The following is a 21,188-nucleotide window of genomic DNA, read 5'->3' on the forward strand; positions in this document are numbered from 1 at the left end:
CACTCTAGGGTGAATAAGAGTGATATATTCGCTTGCAAAATCTCAAACTTAAAACAGCCTCTTCTAATTTTGCCTTTCCCTAGTAAACTTATAGTTCGCCAGCATTAAGAATTAACTGACGTAACAGGCACGGTTGTAGAGACATTAGGTTATTCTTTAAAACAGGAAATGTGAGAAATGCCCTCGCCGGGACTCGAACATGGATATTCGAATACGCTCCGAGTGTGCTACCGTTTTCACCACGAAGGCACGCAGAAAGAATGAAAAAATATTATATATGGATACCTTTTGTACTAGTCTTTGCTTCAGAGACCTTTTTACTGCTAACGAGAATTACCCCTAAGATAAAGAACTGTATGAAATGACCACTAAGACAAGGGCATGAAAACTCAGCCAGACCAAAAGTTATATTACGCTAAAAATGAAAACATTCCTTTAAGCAGTACACGAGAACTTACTGAAGAAAGAGTCACCGGCTCCAGCAGCAAAATCATCATCTGCATCTGAAGCTGTAGTGACATCAAGAAGGACGCTGGTGCATTAAGATAGATGCTAATACAAAGCCGTTTGTGACGTATCTTTCTTTATATTTGCATAGAGTTATTGGTAAAAACATATACGTAGTTAAATTGATGCACGCCCGTTTATGAAAAATTATATGCGTTATTTCTTATACATTAACAGCAATAAAATGAAGAGTCAGAAAAAGAGGAGTTGGATTTAATATGCTAGCAGAAAACAGGCAGGTTAAGAACGGAGTTTCTTTAACTGTCAGTGGAAAGACATTCAATCACTGCTACGATTGGTTTCGTTAAAGTTCCAATTTAATTATAATTGGATAAAAGATTCTACTTTCGCTTCGGAAGTACCACATGCATCTTTTGCGTTATTGATGATTCATCTGGCAAGAATTTAAGTTTGAAAAGACGCACTTCAGAAAGAACTATTATAAGTAATTTTATTGTTTTTAGGATAAAAAAGAGAAATAAATAAACTGAAAGGAAGATTTTAGTGTCTATTGCATTTTCATGTCACAGATCGTGTAAAAGGCATGCGGCCTGTTGATGCCTTTACCAGTCTATAATTCTTAAGTTCCTAATAGCATAAAGATGAGGAAAAAAAAAAAATCCGAACAAGCGGAAAGTCTTAAAGCACTGGGTGCGAATCTCATAAGAGAAAGAAGTACGACGCCTTTGTGGCGCCATTTGTTGACTTGGGTAGAATCTTCAGTAATGGCATATCTTTGGAGTGACGTTCATGTGGCGCCATCTGATGTCATAGATTAAAGCAATAGTAATGGCATATCTTTGGAGTGACGTTCATGTGGCGCCATCTGATGTCATAGATTAAAGCAATGTCATATCCATGGCATAACTTTGAAAAATTAGATTTTCCTTGAGATACTTTCTTGAGACAAATTATATTACGCATAGTGAAGAGCATAAAAATAAAGAAACAATTTTGTACAAGTATATGTGACTAGACAATTCTAGCGGGACTCGAACCCGTCATGGAAAGTTTCCAATCGCTTGTCTTATCTAGTATTTTAATATTAGAAGTTCTTTTTTCATATAAGCTGTTGGTGGCACTGATGTACTTGTTTACTAACGCCACCTGTACAACATCTTCAATTTGTTGCACGTGTTACTCGTTACCGATACAGTTTTCTGCGCAGTTGCGAGTGCATCAAGTCGGAGCTAAATGAATTCGAACGTGGGAAAATTGTTGAGGCTCGTATGGTGGGTGCTTCCGTAACCATTCTCATGGTACAAATTTTTACCCCAATGCCATACTCCAAGACATATGGCCCCAATGCCACTCTCCATACATATGGTGATACCGTACTCCAAGACGATAGAGGTCCTGTTCACTCAGCTCACATCATTCAGAACTAGTTGTCTAAGCATAAAGGTGAACTTTCACATCTACTATGGCCACTTACAGTCACCAGATATTATTGTTTGGTGTGGGGTTATATTTTACAGAAATCTGCGTGAGCGCTATCCATCGCCATCATCATTAACGGAACTTGCCAACGTTTCACAGGAAGAATGGTACAAGATTCCCTTGCAAAGCGTACAAGACCTTTGTTTATCCATACCCGGAGAAGACTTCAGACTGTTTTGAACGCTAACGGTTTTCGTATGTCGTATTAGTCACAGCAATATGTTGTAACTCGTCCTTTAGTTGAACATGACCAAAATCTCGCATTTAATGACAGGTAATTTGTTTTCTATTTCTTCAATCCTATTTTTTATTTCTGTTCATGTGCCGTTGCATGTCTGGTGTTTCATCTCTGTTCTTCCATTTAACTAAATTTCTTTTAGCCTCTGCGTCAGAAGGTTTGCTAGAGATTATTTTCTTCACGGAAGGGCAACCGAAAGGAAGGCCGGGAATGACGACAAATTCCTCATTCAATAAAATTCGAAATACCATTTATCACATACCTATGTTAACTTGTATGCGAAATACACATTATTAGGAAAACACCTAATCTATTTTTTTATATACTTACCTTATATATATTTTAAGTTTCAATAAATTACGAATCGTACTGGCAGAAGTCTTAGAAAATTCGCTCGCCCTCAGACATTAAAGAAAACTTGGAGTTTTTTATAGTCAAGGAATAATTCTCTGTTGATATTCGGATAAAACATGAATGGTAGTGATAATAGTATTTTCGCGGAAGGAGAGAACATATAATTCGTTGTTACGAAAGATTTTTCGAGAGACTGAGACGATTCGAGAACCACTGCTACTTAAGGTCTATGCCCAATGATGGGCACATTCCCTGATCTGTTAAACACTCATAATCATTCATGAGGCTATACATAATCCAGACGGAGAATTCTAACAATTACAGCAAAAATAATTATTTCCATTTACAGCGTTACATTACTTAGTTCAAATAATGAAATAGGGAATTTTTCTCAATGGTACTTTTATGCAAAGAATAACCACTCTTAAATTCTCACTTGCTTGTAATTGTAAAAAGAGTATTGGAATAAACAATGATTCAAGAAAAATGAGGGTTGTTTTCCAGGAATATATAAAAATATCAAAATAAAATCACCTACTCTTATCTATAATCATATTCATAGCCCAACAGGTAAATAAGCTGGTTGTTTAAATATGGTAAAGCACATAAGGGCTATTTCCCAAAGTGGAGGAAAGCCTTCATGGAGAACTTTCTAAGGAAAATGACTTTTAATTTTTATGTTACAAACGGGGAAAACTACGAAAACCACAAAAACATTTCATAATTAACACGAAAAACGTTTTGATACTAAAAAGATTTCTTTTAGTTTTATTTTTCTTTTTTTTTTTTTTTTAAATAACGATTTATTACTTTTATTTTATATTCTCTTTTAATTACATGAATTAAAAATACGCTACATAATTAATTAAGCATAGTAATTGTTTACATTATTTACATTCTTTCTCTATTATTTCTAGCTCTTATTTATTGAACCGACAGTTTTTTATTATTTTTTTTATTTATTTAATTTATTTTTAAATATTTTTTGCTGATTACTTTTTTGTTTCTTATTTTTAAATTTTACAACTTTATGACGAAGTAATATTACAAGAAATTCGTTTTTTTTGCTATTAGTCTGTTAGTATAGTATTTTTTTTAGTAGATAACTTGTTTTATATAAATTCTTTTTCATTTACGTTACGTTGTTTATGCCATCTTAATTAACCGGTTATTTTATGTTACGAATCTATACTGTCACTTCTCTCTTTCCGTTTTCCTGCCACAATGCAAATTAACTCGTGTGTATTTATATAAGTGTTTGAAATTCTTTTAGTCAAAGCGTGTTCTGCCTGCTGATAGTCACGTGAGTACTATCAGCAGGCAGAACACGCAAGCAAAACTAAACATATATTTGAAACATTTTCTTCACATTTTAAAATTTTAATCGTAATCACTTTGATATGTTAAATTGCAATATGAATCCTAAAAGGGTTCGTTCACTTAAAAATCATGGGAAAAAGAAGAAAGAAAAAAAAAACCTTTTGCATTGGTATCGAAAATTTTTAATTAATGCCAAACTTAAGATCTGAAATGTTCAGATTACACTTCGATATTTTTCAAACTAAATGCTTAATTTTTTTTCATTTAAAGCAGAATTTAAATTTGGCGTTAATTAAAAACTTTCGATGCCAATGTAAAAGCTTTTTTTTCTTTCTTCTTTTTCCCATTATTTTTAAGTGAAAGACCTGTGAGATTCAATAACCTTTTAGAATTCAGATTTGGATCTATGAAGTTCAAGATTCATTCTTTGTCTGCAAAAAATATTTATGAGATACTTTCTAATTTAGCAGCTCAGATTCAAAACAGAAAAATAAAATATTTCGTCTTTCATTCCGTCACATGATATCATGTCTCTTCAACCTATTCCGAAAATTTCCTAAGGTGATAAATATTACGAAAGTAATTTTGTTCCGAGTTCCGATTTTCGAAAGAAAAATGGGATGGCTGTGCAGGAGTTTAAATGCTTTTCTTTGAGTATAAATTTAGTAAAGATTTAAAGACTTTTTTTTTTTTCGGTAACTATAATTTTTCATCTTCCTAAATTAGCTTCTCTAAAAACGCCTTAACGTAACCTTCTTATAACGGTAAGTCTACTAAGTAAGCAGGAATGCATGTGGGAGATTTGTTGTTCAGCTGGGTTTTGTCAGCTTTTATTTATAAGTCTCAGACGTCAGAAATTTTCATCTGCAACTTATTCAAGCCCATTAGAGGCCAAGTAGTTAAATCCATCAAGAACCAGCAATCCGATTCTGTTTCGACATACTGGCAAAATGCTTGGTTATACCGATGTTTTCGTGGTTTTCCCAAAGGCAACGTAAATGAGAACTAGTTTTCCCTAGAACATCCTCCATGCAGCCGCCCAGATGGTATACTGGTTACGGACTAAATGACGGTATTGAAGCGCCTGGTTTCGAATCCCAGAAAGGAACTGATTTTTCTAAATGTATAGTGTCTTTTCGGCATGGAGGCACTCTAAATTTTCGGCGAGCCGAAAGTCCTCTCGAGAGGTTGTTGGTAGGGGAAGAAGGGTGGGAAACCATCAGATCCGTCCCCCAGGGGTGCTCTCCATCAAAACTGGGGGGGAGCACTGAGCGAAATCGTACTGTCTCTTGTATGGCACTTACGGCTCTTGCCAAACGACAGACGTAGTCTTGCTCTCCTTGAAGTTTGTGCACTTGTTCTGATGCTACCGGTTCTGATGCTACCGTTCAAGTGAGAAAAATAACAATAACATCGACACATACATCACCTTAGGTAAACAGCCTCGCATGTCAATAAATCTGGCAATAATTTTATTGGTTAGTACTACTGTAGTGTTAAAAATCTGGCAATAAAAGGTTAAAATCAGTTCAAATCCAAGGTACTTTAATTCTTTTCATATCATATAAAATAAAAATTTAGTAAGTAACAGTAACGAACATATTTAAATGAATGCCTTATTTGTGAAAACGACTAAAGTATTTACACAACGCCTTTGGTAATTACGTTCAAAACGGCAGTGCATTTCGCAGAAAACGGTTTTTTCTGATTGGACTTATATCAGTACTCTGAATTTGATGTTACTTATTTACTAGCACAAGCACTGCAGAAGAAGCTATTTTAATATCGTTATTAGGAGGAAACACTGATGAAAATCTGTTTGAATTTTAAGCTCTCATGTTATTATTATTATTATACAGGCATTACTGTAATCGTTAAAAAAAAATTTGGTTTAGTTGGCACACCAGTTGCGAAGGTTTAGGCCTCTGAACTTTGGTAATTTTCCTTTATTCAAACCTTGGTAAATGGCTGGCTGGCTATATGGTAATTTTCATTGCTTTGGCCGTGTGTAACGTGACTACGAGCCAGTTTCCCTCAGAAAAATCCTCCACGAAGGCATTCCATTCCTTTCAATTACAAAAATATTCTTAGCACACTTTGTATGGGTTAATAATTTAAATGCTTTATATATTCTAGTTTCAGTTTTAAAACTGATAACGAATCAATTAATAAAATTCAGATTTAATAATAAATGTACTGAAATTTCTTTTAAATAAGTTGGTGTGAAAATGAATTTTATCATTAGAGAGATACCAGTGCAAAAGCAAGGTAACACCACATTTCTTTCTTCATCTGCCAAATAATGTTACGCAAGCAAGAAATTTAAAGGAACAAGTCGTAAAGTGTCGAGCCAGCTTTTCTCGTTCACTTCCTTCAAAACTAGACAATAACAAAGACAATCGCTTATCAACGTTTCATGATATTGCATCTTCAAAAGTCAGCATTTTAAGCATGTTAAAGTTCCCTAAAAATCATCTTTTAAAAATTATTGCATGTTTTCTCGCATAGCACAGAACACTTCACAGCTTTAATTTACTACGGTTGTTATCACCATATTAGTGCCATTCACGAATTACGGAACATTTTCGTTAATTCCAAATACGAGTATTTTTAAAAAACATTTAGATTTTTGCTTCTTGTTAAATTCTTTACATCACTTTCATTCAAAATTTCATTAAAAAATTCAAAATTTTTTTTAAGTTAATCAAAATGATCTCAAAATGCATAAAAGTTCTAAAATAATTAAGTACTTTATGATTATTAAATATTATAAAATGTGCTATTAGGTGGGTCGCCAGAATGTTTTTTGCTGTAGAGATCCGTAAAATACTCAATTGGATGGGATAATTTAGATTACAGTAAAGCAAGCAAATTTCCTGAGGGGTGTGTATGTGTGTATTGAGAATACGGCAAAGCACACTACGGCTATCTGCCTAAGGGGAGGGATGCCTTTCGTGGAGGACTTTCTAAGGGAAACTGGCTCGTATACACGTTACACAGATTTCCTCAGGGGAAGGATGCCTTTATGGAGAACTTTTTAACAGCAATTAGCTCGTATTCGTGTTACAAATAAGAAAAACCACAGAAATTACTACATAGCTCGTTCGCTCGCGGGGGATTACGTTCAAGGTCGAATTACCAGTTCTGCTGTTTTGTTGCTCGGCCGCAATGAGTTATGTATATTTGATAACTCTTTCATTAATTCAAATAACACTACACATACTCATCAGAGCTAGTTCACCAAAACTACTATTAAGTAATTCAAACTAAATAGTTTACATATGCGTTATAAATAGCATCAATTTAATTATTATTAAAAAGTTAATTAAGGTCTAAATTATTAAATACAGAGGCTGTTCACACATTTTTTAGACGATGTATATTGTATTCACAAAACTAAATTACATAAAATTCTTGTGTTTTAAATGTTCTATTTGACATCCCTTATTCTGAACTATCTTTCGACACCGCAATTTCCAGGATAATAATTCCTTTTGAAGGGGCAGAAGAGGTATTCTCTCCCATTCCTCCCGAACAGCTTTCCAGAGTCCTGTTAGGGTTTGGGGTCAACGTTTGGATAATGCTGTTTTTAAAAGTCCGAAAGCACAAAAATCCATAGGTGACACATCGGAAGATTTAGTAGGGATATTAGTGAAGGGTATGGCCTCGATACCAGTTTTTGTTCCATTTCTTTTAAGAAATTTACAGTGGATTTTGATGTGTGACTGCTAGCTTTGTCCTGATGGAGTCTCAGAGATTGATGACACCGCGGGTAAAGCGATGGTATTTCATTCAGAAAAATTGGCGAGAAAATATGTTCCTGATAGTATTTGGAGTTAATCATGACATTTTTTTGCACTCTCTTTATTTTTAAGTTGTCATTATAAGAAAAACCAGCAACAATCATGAATCCCTTAGAAAAACGTTCTTTCGATTCTTTGAACCATGTACTTAATTTTTTTTCTCCCCTTTTATGATAATAAATGGTTCTTTTTTGTTACAATCATTTAAATACATCCATGCTTCATCTATTGAGACTGTTTTCCATTTTTCTTTGGATAAGTGTTCCTCATATAGAATTCTGCAGCGTATCCTGCGTTGAGCGATATGCTTTGGAAGAAGACGATGCACATTGCGTTTTTTCGCTTTCTTAAGATTTAAATCAACGTTTATCATTTTGTTTACAGTGGACACCGAGCATTTTAATGATTCTGCAACTGTCCTTTGACTAAGGGGATTTTCTTTTAGCATTAAACAACGTACCTTTGCAATAGCCGTTTTTTCCTTGGATACTTGTTTGGAATTTTTGTCCCACTTGAGGCTCCAATTTGACGTTTTTTTCCTTTCTTGTTGATGATATTACCTATCGACGCTTTAGACATCACAAAACCATGACTCTCACATCGTTTTTGGATAACGGAGTATGCATATTTCTCTTCGGAAAGAGCGTAAATGTAGCCTTCGAAACACTGCTTTGTTAAATTTGCCATTTTGAATAAAAACAAAACTTTCAAGCCACAGACGATAATTTTGACTTTTAAAAACATAGTACAATTACAATTACTTCTTTTGCAGCAAATGAATTTTTATTACCGCTTACCAAAATGTCTAAAAAATGTGCGAACAGCCTCTGTATGTTGATTATTTTTTAATCGTTCAGTTTTCTAAGCAATTACAGTTATAGATTGAGAGATAAATTAAACGCCATATGGTACTCTAACGGTAACACTCAAGAGCTGGCTGCTGGCCAGGCAGCGTGCAAGTTCAAGATATGTGTCATGGAATGGCATCACTTTGTAAGCCGAATGGCTGTTAGATGCTTTGGTACAGTTATAAGGTATTTCTCCCACCTTCTTGGCGAACCTTCGTGGTGTAGTGGTCTGCACGCTGGGACGGTATTCGAGAGGTTCGTGTTTCGATTCCCGGCGAAGGCGTTTGCTCATTTTTCATCTTGCCTTCTTCCTTAAAATTCCTAATGTCTCTACATAACAAACATCCTGTATACAGTAATGTAAGATAACATCATGCGTACCTGGGGCAGTTACGTAAAAATAACGTAACATCATGCATACTGGTACAGTAATGTAACATAGCATCATGCATTCCTGGAACAGTAATGTAATATAATGAAATGTCATGCATATAGGTGCAGTAATGTAACATAACATCATGTACACCTGGTACTGTAATGTAAACATTACGCATACTGTAGAGACATTAGGTATTTTTTGAAAGCAGGAAAGATCAAAAATGAACAACGCCGGCGGAACTCGAACCACAGACCTCTCGAATACGCGCCGAGTGTGCTGACCCCTACACCACGAAGGCATGCTAAGAAGGCGGGAGAAATACCTCATATATTCCCTCCTTTTAAAGGGCGACTGGAGATTAGGAGACCAATCACCAAATCCTGGTGGTGAAGAATCATTATCCGCCACCTTTTTTAGTTCGGGCGCCACTGTAGAGACATCAAGTAGATATTTTTTGAAAGCAGGAGAGATGAAAAATGAGCAATGCCCTAGAACCACGGACCTCTCGAATACGTGCCGGGTGTGCTGACCACTATACCACGAAGGCATGCTAAGATGGCAGGAGAAATACATTATAATACCGGTATATTAATGTTACGTAACATCATGCATACCTGGTACAGTAATGTAACATAACGAAACATCATGCATACTGGTACAATAATGTAAATATACCCTCACGCATACCTGGTACAGTAATGTAACAACGAAACATCATGCATACTGGTACAATAGTGTAACATAAAATTATGCAACTGGGACAGTAATGTAACGTAACGAAACATCATACCTGATTGTAATTTAAATAGTAGACACTATACAGTACATAAACAGACGATTCAAAATTTTTTACGAAACAAGTTTTCGAAACTTATCTTTATACTCAGTCGCAAGGTTTAGATCTCATTTATTTGCTTATTTTTTCATTTCATCTTATTTCTCACCTTATTTATTTTACATTACTCTTAATTTATATATATTATTTTCTGTTATTTATTACTGAGTCAAAAAAATGCCCGAAGTTTATCTACTATACCCTCTAATTCTTTCATTGCCTTCTTCTAAAGGGAATATTTACTCATCTGATTTCTTTTTCTTTTTTTATTTAAAGAAAAAGAAATCCTCGTGCACCACAAAGTATCATCTGATTTCGAAATGGAAAATGAAAAATACAACAACTTTCGCAAAAGTGCAGAAAAGCATAAAAATCATAAACTAAAATATGTTGACAACATATCTACAGAACTCTCTCCTTAAAATAACATTGCCAATCATTTTGGACTATTATATGCACAATTTATTGACTAAACTAATCTGTAATTATCTGTTAAGTACATTCGTTTAAAAATAATTTTTTATAAATGTTCCTTGTGATTTGAAAAATAATTCAAGGACTGTCGATCTCTAAAGTTTCCAAACATATTGCGACATATATAAATCAGGAATCGTTAAAAAATAATAATAATGTGAAAATAAATGCAACAAAAATATCCTAAAAAATTTAGATAACATTCGTCCAAAAGTTTAATATGGCTTATCACTGGAGATTATCAAATGGCCCAGGTTTAGCCAAGCATTTTGTAGGATATTAGATGAATATAGATTAAGGCTAACATAGGAATGCTACATACCTTCTGTATATTTTAGAAGTAAAAATATATTGATGCAATTGTATGAAAATATTTAATATTTTTAATTAACTATATCATGAATTTAATGCATTTTTATTTAACCAGATTCAAAAGTAAAAAGCTAATCTTAAGAACTGCATGTATTGCTTTTAAATAGCATACTTAGTTCATGAACAGCATACAGATTAAATCTGCAAGATAGCTATTGTTACGTTCGTAATAGATTGAATGCACACAGGACCTATGATAGCTTGATAAAATTTATTTCAACAAAAGAAGCATTTCAGAGTTCTGGAGCTTCCCACAGAACTACTCGTACAGCTCTTCACGGTATCACATAGTATAGTCAGTAGTCACACTTCAGACTACTGAGAGCTTTAAACACAATGCAATGCATAGCGATGCACCTTAAAAGGCGATGCTGTCGTGGATATCTCTATACTCCAGAGTCTGTCTTCGGTCTTATATAGTTTTCACCCGTTCGCCTAGATATCTCTAGTACATTCCATTTCTCGAAATTACTGGAAGCCATATATGGTTAAAGTTAAGAATGGCCGGATACGGTTACAGTTGCATGTATAGATTAATTACAGTTAGTCATTTACAATACCCATTACAGTTATACAAAGGGCGGACCAAAATGTCGCCAAGTTTGGCGAGGGCGACAAAATTGCCAGCTTGGCGATATTTCGCAAATTTAGCCCGACAGCATTTGTTCCTGTATCCTTTACTTTTATGGCAAAGCAACGCTTCGCTAGATTTTCGTATTACATTATGCAAAAAAATACTACAATTTCACTAAAATTATTCACATAGGTACTAAATTCGTAACATTACATTTTGCGCAAATGGCAACAGCGTCGAATGAAAGAGTGAAACAACGTAAAATCGCGTTTCGAGACTAATAGCATACTTTTAATACAATCAAAATAGTAAAGAAATATACAACACATTAAATAATGATATACTAAACACGCATGTTTTCTATACATTAGTTCGTATTCACTAAAATGCAAAATAAACCGTTGTACGGATGTATACAAAATTTTTCAAAAAAGATTTAATATGATTCAACAAAATTTAGTGATTTTTTTTTTTTGAAAAAAGCAGTAGCATTTAGATAATATTAAAATCACTTTTCAGTTTTTAAATGATTATTAGTTTTCCTTTAAAATGCATAATATGAAAGCATCGTGTTCAATTCATAAATCTTCATCACACATTTTCCTGAGTATGCGTAATTAAATTATTCAAAAGAATAGGTGACTATAAGTTTTTGTTTACTTATTTATATTGCTAAAAAGTTAAAATTATTAAATATATTAATTAAATTATTAAAACAAAAATACCTAATTTTATTATCTGAAATTTTAGTGTAATAATTAAAATGTTTTAGCGATTTAAAATTTTATTTATTCAAATTATTTGTTATATTCTTCAACGTTTAATTAATTTCTTTTTAATTTCAATTTTTAAATATTGTGCCTTTTCAGTGTTTTTCATTTGATCCAAAAACCAAAACTACAGAAGGTGAAAAATAAACTGAATAAAGGTTGAATAATTATCGTACATTAATTAGCGAATAATAAATGAACGAAAATTTCCAACAGAGTATGGAAAATGTATTTACCAGATTTTTGTATATAAATGAAAGGAAATGGTTAATAGTTTGTTTATATTATGCAGAATAAATCTAATTAAATTTTCTGCCCAACCGATAAAGTGGTATTGACCCTGACAGCCGTAGCAATGGGCCCGGATTCGAATCCCGGAGAAGGCATCGTTGTAAATGTCCGTTCCTTCATGAGAGAAAACGGTGGCCGCCTAGCTGCTTTCATAATGAATTGGCCACCAGTTCCGGCCATTTATAATAAAGCCTCCGGCCATTAAAAAAATCAAAATAAATATACAAATCTTCTATTGCAAGACAAATAAGAAGCATTTTGGGTGTGACGACAACGTACCCATAAATATTAAAGCGGCATATCAAACATTTGATACCCTTCCTTCCAAACACACAGTGATACTCTGAAAAACATACTTTACAATATAATCACGTTCTCAACTTGGAAACTAATACTCCATTTCATCCGCATAAAAGGAAACTTCCCAGTCTACCTCGATGAATTACGCTTCTGCGACTACTGTGTTACGGTATTGAATTACTGTGTTACAAAATAATTTCCTTTCCTGTTACAGGGCCATGGAAGGCTGACGCACAACAATGAAGAACAAGATCACCCACAGCGTTTTGAATTAATGAAAATGACAGAGATTTACGTAAAAAAATAATAAATAAATACTATAAAACTAAAGAATCTGAAAACATTTAGATTTTATATTATGCTCCGAAGGGGCGATTTTTTTTAAAGTTTTGAGTGTTAACTTTATTTATTAAATATCATGCTCATCGCACTTAAATAATAAAATTCAATTCAACAGCAATATCCAAAAATAATATTAAAAGAGCATATCTTTGGAATTTCCGATACACTGTCTCATGCGCTGAAGATAAAAATTATTTTTTTTCACGTGTATTTCTGCTATTGCTCGCTTTGAAATCGTTCAGTTTGTTAATCAAAAATTTGTTTTAAAATTTACAAAATATGAAATAGATAATAAAACAAATTACAAATTTGGGCTTCCAGGTGCCCATATTCGAGTGGAAGACTACGTTATTCAAAATTTGATGTCACTAGGTTCCGTTGTTTTCTTCACAGTGCGAGAAACATACATACTTCATGCAGATTCTTCATTATTTAATTTCTTTAAATATGGCTGTAATATTTGGTGCAAACAATCTGAAAAATGAAACGCCGTTCATAGTGAACCAACGCAAAATTCCAAAATGAAATTAATAGCCCTTCTGGTCTAACGCCCTATGGGCTAAAAATAAAATAAAACGGTTTACATTGAAGTTTAGTTTACTAAAAATTGATTTGCCCTCGGAATATACAAAAGTATTTTCGTACGTTATTTATTTTCTCAAGATTATTCCACTGCATATGCTTATTTATGACATTCGTAATTTTTTTTTTTTTTTGGAATGCTAAAGGATATGCAGCGCTTTCAGCACGATTTGCTCAGCTGATTGCACTTACCGCGGTCTAAATAAAATTGGAAATTTAAATAAATTTTAGAACTTACACAAGTTAAAGATTAAACCAAGTGCTCTCAAATGGGTCGGTATTTACCATTTGGGTTTCGATGAAATTTTCAAGGAGGTCAATGATGATCGAGGGGTTCCGATAGCCAAATATACACCGGAAAACGATCAGCTAATTAAATTCCCATTAATTATAAAAAAATTAAAAAATTGATAATTAACCCGAAGGGGCAATTTGCTCAGAAGGGCTATTAATTTCAAACTGGCATTTTGAGTCGTCCGTTATATAAAACGGCGTTTCAATCTTCAACTTGTTGCCACCAAATATTACACTTCTGCATTATACTAAAAAAATTAAATAATGAAGAATTTGCATGAATGTATGTATGTTTCTCGTACTGTGAAAAGACAACGGTACCTAGAAACATCAGATTTTGAATAACGTAATCCTCCACTCGAATCTGGAAGCTAAAATTTGGCGATTTGTTTTATTATCTATCTCATATCTTGCAAAACGTTAACAAATTTTTGATTAATATACTCCAAACAAAGCGAAAAATGGCAACACTGTAAAAAATATTTTTATCAGTAAATAATTTTTTGTATCGAAAAGTCATATAATTATGTATAATTTTATTTTTGTAAATAAAAATAAGAGGAATATTTTATCAACTATTATAAAATCCAACTTTAATTCTGCTTTAATTACTTACACAGCGTTTATTCCGTCTCATTCCGTCTACAATTAAGAACAAAAACTTTACATATATATGAGAGAAGATATGATCTTCAACGATATCTTACAGATACGATTTCCAACGTAACACTAAATAATTTCAAAAGGATACCTAAAACACGACTGAACTTCGCATCTGGTTAATCTGAAGTCAAGGGAAAAGGTCCTTAAAGTCCAAATTACAATATTTAGTAGAACTTACGAACAGCTAACGATAACGTCAACCTGCAGGAAAAAGATTCTAGGTACAAGTCTCAGTAACAATCGAGATTTTGGTTTTCTTAATAAAACAATATTACACGATATTATATGAAATTAGCCAAGCAAACATACATTTCATTTTAATTTAGCCGACTAACAACAGGCTAGAAATTAATTGTAAATTATCCGCAAACCGTTCAGATTTCAACAATAACATGAGACAAAATAAATATTATACATTTTAAATCCCTCTGTAAAGGCTGAATGTTAATAGGCCTCTAAATCTACTAAAGATAACTGATAAATAATTATTATAAAGGATTTATAGCATATTTAAAATACATGACATTGATTTCTTGATATGGTATTATTGATATATTGGCGATGTATTTCAAATATCGTAGTTCCAATCACGTAGTAATTTTTTCTCAGTATACTAGCTTAATTGGGCAGTAAATAAATTTTTGTATCGAAAAATCATATAGTAAGCTATAATTTTATTTTTGTAAATAAAAATCAGTGAAATATTTTATCAACTATTATAAAATCCAAAAAATAAACATGACATTAAATGGCATGGAACAAAAAATAATTGTAAATGTTACTCACCTGTGTTTTATTCTGAACATCACTACTTCCCGGTCTCCAGGTGCTAATAAGATTGGGTTTCGATTTATTTCCAGATGATGTTCTCTCAAGAGCCCTATCTGGGCAGCACTCAAACAGTAAAACTCTTTCAGCTACAGATCCTTTTGTCAAAAATGGACGAATAGGCACATGGGAATGGCGGTCAGTTGGTGAGAGGGACCGCTCTTTAATATGTTGCTTTTGAGCAGACGTAAGTTTAGGATGGGGAATGGAAGGACTTGGAACATCCAAGAGACCTTCCATGGACAAGGTCCTCTTATGACTGCCTCTTTGTAATGCCTCCCTCAAAGGTTCTGGAAGGGAACTATCCACTTCTGTGACTAGTTGATGATCATTCCAATTTTGCTGGGGGTGATTCTCCCACTTAAATTTGGCGTCACTGACTAGATGTCCATTCTTTATTACTTTGGCCTTGGTATCATCTTTGCTATGTCCCTGCTGAACATTCTGAAATCTTGTTTTGGCATAATCCACAGCAGACTGAACATGTTCTTGCCCAGATTTAGCAGAAACATGGGGAATATAATTATTACTTTGACTAGCACTTGCTTTAGCAATCCGAGACACATCATGGTCAAATTCTTTGCAAGCTTCGTTAATATAGCATGAGGGATAATTTTCATTTCGCTCATTGTAAATTTTAGCAGAACTGTGCACCACAGGAGTTGGGCCAGTATAAGGCGTAGTAGGAACCCTTGTACTCTGAAAGATAGTAGTTTGTATAGGTTGCACAGAAGTATCAGTACCAGATGATGTCAGCAAAAGTTCTTGTAAGGCATCTAATGTAAGAGGACCGCTTCTTGAGACCCCAGGTTGAGTGAACTGTTCTTGAGCATCATATTTGAATTTTGGAGATTGGCGTCGTTCAAGAGAATTTGTTGGAGAGTTTTGAAAAGTATCTTTTTCTTTCGATGCAAATTTTGTAATCTGTGCTTTAACACCTGTTTGTTGATACTCAGCTGATGGTTTCAAAGATGGTAGAACTGATGTTTTGAGAGACGGCGAGGATGCCCTTTCATACATGTCTTCAAATTGCGCAACGAACATATTAGCTTGCTTAAGCTCACTGCCTTCGAAGGGATGAAAATTTCTATCAGAATGAACATCAGTTGAGGAAAATCTTTTAATATCATTTATTCCTGCATCTGAAGCAACTTTAGAGTTTTTTATAGTTTTATTTCCTGTTGTTCTCTTCGAATGACCATCAGATTTAGAAGACTGAGAAGTTTCGCTAGAAAGAGAAGATGCTGATTCGTCATCGGAAGACCTATCTTCCTTGATTTTCTTATCATATTTCTTAATAGGTGATATCGTTTTATTTGTCGAAGGAGAAGTTTTACCTCCCCCAGGTGAAGTTTCTGCTTTCTTTCGAGCCGCTAGTCTTACTTTGTCTTGGGCAACAAATGTGTTTACAAGTGCTTCAAGCTGATCTTCAAGATCTGATGCTAACAGAGTCACTGGATCTAACATTTCCATCTGAGAAGATCCTACAGCATTAGTGGTTGGCACTACAGCAGTAGGCGATGTCATCTTGCTCTGCGTACCTGCCGGATTTGGCGAACAAACAGCAGGGCTGGATACCACTGGTGAGGTTGACCTAAGTAAAATAGGTGAAGAAACCGTTGTTGGAGTGTTTCTATTTGAAAGTGCAGCAGCACCTAAGAGTTCAGCGATAGTGGGTGCTGTTCCTTTAGGCGTAACAGGAGAGCTTGGGGTTGAAGATACCAAAGGGGAAGAGCTGCTACCCTTAGGAGTGGCTGGAGATGATGGGGTCGACGTTACAGCTGGAGGAATGGAGAAAGAGGGCAGTTTCAAAAGTGGAGAGCACAATCCATAATGGACAGCTTTGCATTCCGAAGCTGAGAGTTTAGTTGGATCAGGACAACATGGATCGTGCTCTACGGCATGGACGGAACGGCTGCGAGTTAAATCCACTAAGGCACTATGATAGAAAGTCACAGAGGTCACTACATAATGGCAGCTCACATGATTAGTGAGCATACTAAATAGAAACTGATGCACCTAGTTTGTTCAATGAATCAACAGGATTTTGCACAAAAATATGTGATAACAATTCCTACACCTTTCATTACATTTTGAAGAAAATATGTCAGCCGATATGTATTTGTAATTTTAGCAATTGCTTAAATTTCTTTATGTTAACAAAATAATTATCTTAAATTTTCTTGACTTGAGACTCTGAGCAGTACTTTTACGATTATGAATAAATTAAAAAACCTTATTCATGAAATTAAATAAATTGCATATTAATTCAGATTAATTAAACTGCATATAAATTCAACCGTCACTTTCGAAAGTTTTTAGATGAGAGAAAATTATTATTAAAATTTACCACACTATATGGAATATTAATGGCAGATGAAATACAATTAAAAACTTAAACTTAATTCTCTTCAAATTTACTGTGAATACACAGGAGGTATTAACTGATAAATATTTAGTTTACTCCTCTAAAAATAATTACAATATTCTAAATATAATAATAATAATAGTATTAACTATATTTAAAATACTAAAAACAAACTAAAACAATATTAAATTATTATAGCTATAGCAAATAGATTATCAGATTTCTATTGAAACAGAAACAGATAAATTCTTTACAATTATCTTAATCTCACCAAACTAAACAAAAAAAAAATTAAATATATTGACCCTTAAATATTTTGCTCAAAACGATTTTGCAGTTAAATCTTCCTTGCACAATTCAACGTAAACATTTGCTGTATACTAAAGTTTCAAAAACAAAACTTACTCAAGGCAGTCTCATAAAATAATATCCCACTTAACACATCTCTAATAGAATTGCAGCACTTCCGGTTATCACAAAATAAATTCTTTTCCGCTGTCACATGTTCCTCATCACTGTCGTCTGCTAGCTACTGTTTGAAATATTCGCGTGATATTCGATGCAATCACAAAATTTTCAGTTATCACCTACGCAGTCTTTTTTCGAACACTAACCGTGACTTAACAGGAAGATTAGTAGTTATCCAAGATATTTAATCATTGTTCAGAATATCATTTCACCGGGATCAACGTTCTGTTTATGAAAAGATCACATGTCGACAGGTTCTCGAACAACCCAGGCAGACGATATGTTTCAGGTGGAGATGATTTCAGGTCGAGGAGAATTAAAAAAAGTTGAAAGAGATGTTGTCGTCATTTTACATCCCAAGAAGCACAGTTGAGTCGTTGTTGCTAAAATCGTCTGGCCGCCATATAAGGGAACGGGCGGCAGCGCTGTCAACGCTCGCGAGAGGGAGCTAGCTCTCTTCTAACTTTCAAAGAACAGATGAGAGTCGACGTTGATGTTTCCTGGACAAATTACTTTTTCTCGCGCTTGGCGATTTTAAGAGCTTTTAGCGATCGCCAAATTTTCAATGGGTGTATGCTCTTCCAACTAACTGCATGCGAAAGATTCAAATGGTTTATCAAGGCAAACATTATAAAATGCTCAGTTAATTGTTATTATTCTTTGCAGTTTCTGATTAAACTAATAAGAATCACTCGTCTTTTAAGCGAGAGTTTTTTAACAGGTTTCCCGCGTAACTTTAAAGTTTCAAAATAAAAGTTAATATGATATGAATATTATCATGAATGTACATAAAAAGTCAAATTTTGAAAATAATGTAATGTATCAATTTCTACATTTAAAGTTATAATCACGCATTATTTTTTTTACTTCCTTGTACAAAGTAAATAAAGTACTGTATTTGCGAAAAATTTCGGGTATGGCTTTTCAAAGAAAATATACATTTTGAATGTTCCCGAATCAATTTGGACGGTTTTTTTTTGCTTGATGTCTGTATGTATGGACAGAGTAAAGCACTCTTTTTTTACGTTAAGCTTATGAATTTTTTTTATATATATTTAGATATTATTGGCAAATTGAGTAGTAGTAAAAAAATTTCTTTGTAATTTAATTAAATAAAAGCAATTTTTAGTAATAAAAAAGTAAAGTTTTTTAATAGTAAGGTTTTTCAGTAGTAAAAGTAAGGTTTTTTTTAGTAGAAAGAGTAAATATTTTAGAAGTAAAAAAAGTTTTTTTAAATTGCCTAATAGTTATGCTAAGGCTGCAAAGTAATGAAATAATAATTTATTTTCTAATAGATTATTTAGTATACAAAAGTAGTTAGGATCCTTTGACAAAAGTAGTTAGAATTCTATTGAAATTAAGTAACTCATTAGCATATTTAAAAACCGAATCTTGAATAAATTTAACTAACATAGAAACATTAAAAAGGTATAATTAAAAGTGAAAATGCTATCAAGAAACCCAGCAATAATCGTCACTGATCGGAAATTAGTTGACTTTTCAAGGGGAACAAACTAACTTCTAATCAGTTAACAATAATTAATAAATGCGAAAGTGTTTCGTCTTTTTCTCAAGAATCATGACATTCAGTTAACTTTTTAGTAAAATGTGTTTAAGTAAGTTGAGTTTAAGGGAGATGATTGCTAATTAGAATTGCTAATTAGATACGTATATATGTAAGATAAAAAATCTGAAAGCAAACTTCTAAATTTAATTCACTATAACCTCTCTTATTTTCTATTTAATTTGGGAACTTCATCTATCTGTCCTAAAAATAGCGCTTAAGTCTAAACTGCGTCATTCAAATTAATCATGCGATCTTAGGTAACCCTTAATGCAGATGCCTCTTGACCAATCACCAAATTGCAAACCAAAATTTTTCTCTTCGCGTGCTTCCATCTTGCATAACTACGCACTTCAGCTTTGCTGTCTACTGTGCTAAGATGTAATTTCGCTGGCTTGCTTTCTATCTCAACAATATCAAAAATGTAAATCTTCTGTGGAAAGGCACGACCAGAGTGCCAAGTGATTGTGGCCACAGATATCAGTTGCAAATAAAAATGGAATTGAAACTGCCTCGACTGCCAAGTTCTTCAGATATTACCAAGTTAACATTATTAGCATACTACGCAATCAAAATTCTTCTTCAATATGGATCTAAGCACGCATCGACACTGCTCCCCCTTTTCCTTGTGCTCTTATTATTTCATATATATATATCTCCACCTCTTACTAAACTTAAAAAGTGTATCCGGCCTTTACTTTCGCAATCGTTGGTCGTAGTTATATACTTTCAGTTACAGAAATGTTTTAAATGGCGAAAATATTCATGTTTTTGTAATGTCAAATTAACAAAAAAAATTATTTTAAATTTCATTTTTAAAAAATTTTATTGCTTTCATGTCTGTGTGGTTTCGGTTCTAAATTTCTTACCATTTTATCTGTAACTGATCCATTTTCCAACAGCATATCGCTCGAAAATAATATTGGGATAATTTTGTTTAAAAAAATGTGATACTGTATTTTGTTACTACTATATATGTTACAGTTTATGTATGCTGTTCGTGTAACAATAAATCTCTAACAATATTTAGTATAAGTTTATTTTTTTCCTAAAAAAATTACTTAAATAAGCCGCACAAGGAAGTCATGTGGAAGTCACACAAGATATTTTTTAAAGCCGAAACAAGCATTTGATTAATTATTTTAAATTAAGTCCACGTGCCTGTAAAAAAAAGAATATATCAAACCACGAATCAGTTAAAGCATGACATAAAATTACTTAAAGAACACTGAAAACATTTAATATTCAGCTAGACCTCATGCGGAAACGAAGAAATAAATTTAAGGTGTTAGTGATGTGATTTAAGCTGCCACTGTTAAGTTAAAATAATTCTTCTACAATTTAAAGTAGCTTTGTTAAATTTGATGGAATAGGTCGGTGGTCTCAAATTGCAGGCCCACGTGGTCACATGTAGCTCGGAAGTAATATTGTGCGCTCGGTTGAAACATTTCAGTTACGTGTTTGTTGCAAGCCAGCGAACCGGTATAGTGGTTACCATCGCTGATTGCCATGCCGAAGGGCCCGGGTTCGAATCTCGGAGAAGGCGCGGATGTTTGTAAATGTATAGTGTCTGT

General features: G+C 33.5%; 1 protein-coding gene and 1 long non-coding RNA gene across 4 annotated transcripts in view; both read right to left on the bottom strand.

The window, feature by feature from the left end:
* The window catches only part of LOC118191505 (uncharacterized), a 197,967-nt gene extending 180,513 nt beyond the window's left edge, over nucleotides 1-17,454 (bottom strand). Inside the window, exon 1 of one of the 3 annotated variants that reach the window (XM_085812890.1) lies at nucleotides 15,173-17,453. In XM_085812890.1, coding sequence (XP_085669016.1) covers nucleotides 15,173-17,212 — 2,040 coding nt within the window. In that variant the 5' untranslated portion in view covers nucleotides 17,213-17,453. Of the gene's footprint in view, nucleotides 1-15,172 lie in introns of all 3 variants that reach the window. The other 2 variants (XM_085812891.1, XM_085812892.1) reach the window with 2 other exon arrangements.
* Nucleotides 1-18,533, bottom strand: part of LOC146997986 (uncharacterized) — a 199,046-nt gene extending 180,513 nt beyond the window's left edge. Inside the window, exon 1 of the long non-coding RNA XR_015040199.1 lies at nucleotides 17,988-18,533. This is a non-coding gene — a long non-coding RNA (uncharacterized LOC146997986). The remainder of the gene's footprint in view (nucleotides 1-17,987) is intronic.
* Nucleotides 18,534-21,188: the final 2,655 nt, after the last annotated feature.

The sequence above is a fragment of the Stegodyphus dumicola genome, chromosome 3, assembly GCF_044657685.1.
Source record: "Stegodyphus dumicola isolate Sdum_Otavi_A_Nest chromosome 3, ASM4465768v1".
NCBI classification, from domain to species: Eukaryota; Metazoa; Arthropoda; class Arachnida; order Araneae; family Eresidae; genus Stegodyphus; species Stegodyphus dumicola.